At 46.8% G+C, this 7356-nt stretch overlaps 1 protein-coding gene across 1 annotated transcript; it reads right to left on the bottom strand.

The window, feature by feature from the left end:
• Positions 344 to 7291, bottom strand: CKAP4 (cytoskeleton associated protein 4). The gene is made up of 2 exons (XM_021386800.1): positions 6801 to 7291; positions 344 to 3368 (listed from the first exon to the last, which is right to left on the bottom strand). Exons 1-2 carry the CDS (start codon positions 7155 to 7157, stop codon positions 2037 to 2039), a joined length of 1689 nt encoding a protein of 562 aa, XP_021242475.1. The 5' UTR covers positions 7158 to 7291; the 3' UTR covers positions 344 to 2036.

Genomic DNA, 7356 nt, shown 5'->3' with positions numbered 1-7356 from the left:
TCTACATGCTTTGGGCATTGAGAAAGTCTTACCAATGGCATTGCTGGTGGCATCCAGCCTCACATGCGTTCACTGCATCCATCATATATTTCTCACCTCGCAACTATCATCTCAAGCTCCTGAGAATTCTAGACAACACTGCAGCACTGATGAAGCTCAAAAGTCATCTTCAAGAGTTTCTCTGTAAGCACAGCAGCTAAACTACCTCCAACGAAAGCTGAAAAGTCAAGGGCTGTGCCCCTCCTCAGTATAAGGCTCTGGTGCTTCCCTCGGGCCCTTTCCTCTACCCACTGGAAATCTCTTGGCAAACACTACATTAAGTAAGCAGCAAACAAAAAAAAAGTGCAAAGAATATTCCAAACATTTATTATGCATTAAAAATATCGCAAACAAGCCATACAGTTCATTTCACAGTAACCTAAACAACATTGTTCAAGAACTTGAGAAGTCAACAAAGAACAGTGCAGTTCAAACAGTGACAACAGTTATCTTAATGCCATGGGTCCCTTTCTTTGCCAACAGTTCTTTCCTGTTTACAGTGGGAACAACACGAGATACAGCTCGCTATCTTATTTAACTAAGAGAACTCCCTTTCACCTGCGCTGTTCCCACAAACACGCCACTTTTGAGAAGTGCTATTCCTAGGAATGGTTTTCCTAACGTAGCCAAAGTGCAGGCTGAGGTGGGCACAATGCACACAAGCTAGCGGTGGTCCCCGTTTTCAAGGTATCTATGTGCAGAGCCCTGTACCAAATCTTCGGATAAAGTTCAAGAATAAACTTGAAACAGAGGGCTATCCTTTCTGAACAGACAGAAAACCAAGAAAGTTCAATGTGAAAGTGGTTTTTAAATGAATATAAACACCAGGAGCACTGTGACACATCTTCCTCTCTCTCAACCAGTTACAGGAAGGATCCTTCACTACTGGTGCCCCAGGTAGATATCCGGGGAAACCACTCATATGGAATTGGCCCCAAGTCCTAAGTTCAGGTCATTGTCAGCTGTGTGAAAACTTGGAAATCTATACACCTTAGAAGCAATTCTGCTTATTTCATGCTGATTTCCCCCCTTTTGTGTTGTGAAGTGTATTACTATTATTATCATGCTTGCTATACAGGGAACATGAGAGCTGCAATTTTAGTTCTCTTTCCTCATTTGTGATCATTTTTACAGAAAATTCTGTATCATGGAGTCTTAGTCTCTATGAGAATGAAACAGCTTTATCATGTAAACAGCCCAAAAACATGACAAAAATATTACTGTACCCTCTTTGCAGACAACCCTTCTATGCACCAATCTTCTGCACCAGCAGCTAAAGATGCCAGTAGAGAAGCCCACAGTCAAGCAATTAATCTCTCCAGCCATATGGTGGAGCACCTCTCTTATGTCTCATGCCCAAGCAATGCCACTTACTTCAAACCTCTCCTTACTGGAGGTCCAGTTTACCCATTAGCTCCATGGTACAGTTGATGGGCACATAGAAATGTACTGTAGCTCAGCTGGTAGCTGGTAAAGTGACCCCATGGCTGAACCACAACTGCAGAAATGAATGACTTGCTTCAAAGCCAGTCAGGGTGATAGGTTTGTTCATTTGCTTTTTAAACAAAACTGACGAGTAAAATCCTCAGTGCATATGGCAGTACACTTTTCATACCAGAATAGTTGTGGTCCTTTGGTGTGGGATATCTAATGTCATAGTGTGAAACACCTTCATACCATTGAACATGTGCCCACGCTGATGACGCTGTAGTGCTTTAGTTACACCACTACAGTTGCAGTGGTACAACTTTACAGAGAACAGAAGCGCTTAGAAACTCAACCCCCAATTAAACTCATGTTTTCTCAAAAAAAAAAAAAAAAAAAAAAAAAAAACAACTACACAAAAAGTGAAATAAAGGAAATAAGCAGAACTGTCTCTATTATTAAAGTATTCTTATTCTCTTTGGAGGTATCAAATTGCTTTTAAAAAGAGTAAAAAACTGGGCATACAAAAGCTATTTTCTTTAATCCAATATATGCACAAGGAGCACTGCTGCCTAAACCTTTTCATGTATTTTTTCGACTTTCACGAACAATCTTTCCAGATCATTCCTCAGGTCGTCTATAGAGCTCTTGACAGACTCCAAGTTGTTCTCATTATTCTCAATTTTCACAGAATAGGAGACTAAACTATCCACTGCAGTTCTGATCATTTTCAAATCAGAATCAACCTGGCTGACAGAAGATCTCAGTTCATCCACAGAGCCTTCCACAGAATTAAATTTTTCAAGATATCCTTGAGAATGTGCTTGACCCATCTGAAGATTTCCTTGATCCAACAAATTGCTAATTTGCTTCTGCACATCCTGAAGGGCACCTGAAGATGGCAAGTCACTGATACTTCTTCTCAAGTTCTCTACATCATTGTACAGTGAGGTGTGTGATTCACCAAGATTTTTCAGAGCATCTGAGACTGAAGTTATGTCCATATCTGAGATTCCCTGAAGACCACTCATGCTTTGTTCTAGAGTACTGAGCTTGTTGTCATATTCTGCCTCCTTAGAAAGGAATGACTGCAACTTTTCGCCATGCTGAGAAGCAATAGAACTTACAGACTGCAAGCTCTCTTCTATGTGTCTCAATCGAGACTCCAGTCCTTCGCTGTTATTTTCAAAAGTTTCTAACGCCTTTCTAAAGAGTTCGTTCTCTTCCCATTTGCTGAGCTCAGCTTTAATATGCAGTAAATCTTCATCAAGTCTTTTAATGTCACCAGGGAGCCGCATAATAGACTCCTCTGCTCTCAGAACTTTCTCTTGTAAAGCTTTTAATGAGAGGTGTTCAGTGTCCGCAGCCTCTTTGAATTTCTCGTGCTCCTGTTTAAGGTTGACTAACTCTTTCACCTCAGTATAAACATCAGACTCCATGGAGTTTATTGTATTCTTCAAGGTCTCTATGTCCTTTTCTTTGGTTTTCATGGATGCTTGCATCTCACCAAAAGCATCCTTTAGCACCTTTATTTCATGCTTATATGCATCTGCTTTTTCTATTGAATCAACTTTTGCTTTCATATTTTTTATTTCATCTTGGCTCCTTTGCTGGACTTCAGTGAATACAGCAATGTTATCATTGATAGACTTGGTTAGCTCCGTTAGTCTCTCTTCCACTGTGTTTTCCAGCGATGTAAAGTCTCGTTCCCTTGCATCCTTCACCATGTGGATGCCATCAGACAAGTCTTTCAAAATTTCATTTTGCAGCTTCTGAAGCACTTCGCTGATGCGGTTAATTTCACTCTCTCCTTGCTTAACAGCCTTCTCAGTAAACTCCTGCTTCTGTTGAGCAATTTTCATCATGGATTCAAAATCTCCAAATGTGGCTTGAAGGGAACGCACCTAAAACAAAAATCCAGATGGTTAACACAATTTCATCCTTACCTGCATCCTTAATAAGATCCTGATGGCCCTTGCTACCATACTAAATATCACTTTGTAGTCCCCCTCATGCTCCCTACCTGAAGTCACCCTATGGCACATAGATACAGCATCTAGAGCATTACAGAGCTATATACATATCTTCCACTGAGGACCCTTGACCTCACTGACCTGCCATAGATTATCCAGGAAATCCATGGCAGTGAAAAATCAAGCTCAAGCCTCCAGAGTTTGAATCTGTATCCCTGAGCCACCCCTGCTTTATATGATTCCTGGGGGAATCATGCAAGTCTTTACTAACGGAGAAAACAAAACAAAACAAAGAACAAACACTATCTTGCACACGTTTCTGAATACAGAACAGCTGAGATTACACTCTACCAGGGGATCAAACCTGAGATCAGTGCCTGAACATGAAAGAAGTTTCAAAGCAGGCAAGAAAGTATAACTGGGAAAAACCAGGGGAAAAGGGAAGCTGGGAATGGCTGGGGGATTGAAGGATTAATCATGACATTTTGCTGCTCCTGGAGACATATTTTTCTTGTTAACTAGTTTTTAACATAAAAACATAGAAAGGCTTCATTGTTCTAAATAAGGAGTACCTCATTATACATACACGCTGTTAGTGAGCAGGGGTGCATGCATGTACATGGGCTGAGAACAAAGCTGTAGCAGCAGTCAAGGGGACTGACTGACTGACTTCCGTCTCAGGTTAACACAGAAAGTTGTTACCACTGGCTCAGGTATGCTATGAAGCTTCACAACTACACAACTATCTTTTCTGCTGTTCTAATGGCAGTAACAGGGAAAAAGGGCAAGGGGTGAGTGGCCATCAAGCTCACCTACTCTCATATTTGGAGACCCAGGCACACCCATGGGAAAGCACATGTTACTTAATTTGGGGGCCAAGCAGAATATTGGTCTCAACACTGTAGAGAAGTCTTTCTTGTGCATCTGTGGGTTGTACTTTTTTGAAGTTTGTAAAGTAGCATAAGCACTCTGACTGGCTGCAACAGGAATCTATCATGAACAAAATACCTCAAGGCTTTGGCAGGATGGCAAGTACTGAGTAATGCGTGCTGCCTTGCCTCGTGCCTATGGCTGAAGGGTATATTAATCAGTCATGTCACATGTGCTGCCATGTTTACTGATTAGATACGCAGCTGGAAAGGTGATCTTATTTTATAAATAAAAGAAAATTTATTTTATGTATTCTTAGAAAGAAATACACAGGACTTTTTCTTTTCAACTAAGAATGGCTCTAGCAGTTCCCGGTCAGCCTCTGAGCCTAGAAATTCATCTCAAAACACTTAGCAGACCTACCAATAAGAAAATAAGTTATTCACTTGTATTTTTGCAAAACTAAATCCCTGGCTAAGGTGCTAAGGGAAGTCCACACAATGAAAGGACTGTAGGCTTCAGCCATGAGACTTGCCCTTACTCCAAAGGATCCCTGGAGTTTGAAGAATACTCATAAAGATTACTTCCTTTACTCTCTCTTCTGTAAAAGCATTTGCAACAGCTTCACATTCCTTACCCTTGTATTCTCTCATGCTCATATAAGAAACTAGAAATGAATGAAAGAGAGGGAAAAACACAGGTGATATTGCCACACATACTGCAGCTGGGCAAGAGCCATTCCTCCGACTCACTAACCTCACTTTCATTACATCTTAACTGTCATTCTTTCTGATTTTTTTCCACGCAGAGAGTGTTTTCCCTATCACTATAGATGGACTTCAGCAATCTGGGAGAAGAGCGTAATGAACTTCTCCCCCCCTTTCTTATGAGGGAATTTATTTTCTCTGGCACAGCCAAACCACCAAATTCATATTTTTAATTAACCATCTTCACACATCAGCCTGAGAAAAGCCATCAGAAACAGGCATGGGAGGTCTCTGTGAAAACTGTGCTATATTAAAGTCTAAAATTCCACATCATTTCCTTTCTCCTCCTCCTGCTGATGTGTAAAGCAGATGAGTTTATATAACACTCCTGACAAAAGCCTGCTGCAGTAAAAGAGTGAAGAGGAAAGACAGCTCCACCCAGCACCCTCTAAGTACAATACGGGACCCCACACGTGTACAACGGTGAAATAAGGCCCCATCTCCTCTCCTTCAAGTACACTCTTCAGTAAACGCAGCACAAAGCCACAAAGCTTTCGAGGGTTACAACAAAACTGTTTTACCTCCTTCCCACACCTCTTGTTCTTGCATTAGTGTGTGTCTCACACCAGCCATCTGTTTCGAACAGGCAAGGGAAGTTTTCGTTCTCTTTCAAAGCAGCTATTTATAAACTTACTTTGTATACCTATCTCACAGAATATGCAAAAGATACCTAAGGTTTTCTGCAACAATGCAGAGACAGAGGCAGCAAACTGCACCCTTTCCTGAGCTTGATGGGCTTACTTATTTTCTTCTGAAATGCTGCTAAGGCCCTGCACTCTTACATCCCTTTCCCCTCTCACAAGAGTATTCCGTTCCCTCCCTGTGTCAGAGCTACCTACAGCCAAGGCCGACCCTACAAGCTCTACATGTGCAGGCCCACAGGCTCCCGGCCCACAGGGAGCCAGGCACCCGCAGGAGGCGGCTCCTAGCAGTCAAGCTGGGACAGGAATTTCCCCTGCCTTGATCTTGGCCATAACTTCACACACTGCCTGCAAGTCCACTGTGATACGCCCTAGACAGAAGCCTGATATATATTTTCATTTGATTATATGCTTTCACATTCACCATGTTATTAAGGTTTTAAGCACCCAGGGACATATCCAGATGGGCAGCGCCATATGTGAAACTCTGGCTCAGGGGCTAGTAAGGCTCAAGTGAAAAAATTCAAGAGAAGGAGCGTTTCCTCCACGTTCCTCGAGCCACGCCCTTTGCCAACCATTCCACATCTCTTCTGCGATGCTGGACACCCCGGCCCAGCTCTCCGGGCTGCAGGTGGCTGGAGCTGGGCAGGCCCCGTAGCTGGAGCAGTGCTTGTGGCACGGCTCTGCTGGCGATCTGGGGTCTGTGCGCAGTATGACAGCAGCTCCTGCCACGTCCACATCCATGTCCACGTTCAGGCGTGCTACTGACACCTCCGGCCTTGGCGCGCGGTGGACACGTCCAGAAGGCTCCCTTTTAACTTCGCGATGATAGGGAACGTGGAATCCCCGGCGGCAGGGTCTGCTCTCCCACCACCACGTCAGCGTGCTGGCTGCCTTACATAAAATGGCTTCGCACCGAGCAAGCCCGGCGGGGCAGACTCCTCGTCCCACCGAGACAGGCGGCCCCGCGGCCACCTCCTCCAGCAGCACGACATCCTCACGGACGCGGGCCGGCGGCGCACCCCCTTCCCGCAAGCCCGATGTCCGCCTCGGGGCGCTCGCCCCCCGCCCGCCGCCCCCGCTACCTTCTGCACCACGGCGTCCAGCGTGGCGGCCAGCTCCTGCCGCTGCCGCCCCGAGGCTTCCCTCTCGCGGGCGCTCCGCCCGACCTCCTCCCGCAGCTGCCGCACGTACCAGCCGGCGGGCAGCGCGGCGCCCAGCACCACGGCGGCGCCCAGCAGCAGCGCCCAGCCGCGCCGCGGACCGGCTCCGGAGCGGCCCCCTCCGCCCCCCGCCCCGGACCGGCCGCCCCGGCCGTGAGCCGCCGCCGCCGCCGGCTTCTTGGCCGCCACCTCCTCGGAGCCGCCCGGCTGCGCGCCCCGCTCGTTGGCGGCGGCGGGCGGGCTGCCCCCCTTAGGACCCCGGTGCTTGGCGGCCGACATGGCGGGACGGGGCCGACCCCCTGCGCCGAGCGGGAGCAGCGGGAGCGAAGGAGGCAGGACGAGAGCGAAGGCGGGAGGAAGGGAGGCCGCCGCCGCGCGATGGGGCGGGGGCGCCGGCCCGGGCAGCGCCCGCTCCCCGCCCCGCCCCGCGGAACCGCCACGCACGCGGGGCCGGGCCTGGGCCCCCTCAGGCAGGCCG

Source organism: Numida meleagris, chromosome 1, assembly GCF_002078875.1.
Source record: "Numida meleagris isolate 19003 breed g44 Domestic line chromosome 1, NumMel1.0, whole genome shotgun sequence".
Taxonomy (NCBI): Eukaryota; Metazoa; Chordata; class Aves; order Galliformes; family Numididae; genus Numida; species Numida meleagris.
Note: the sequence above shows the minus strand (reverse complement) of the source record. Positions and strands in the feature narration are given on the sequence as shown.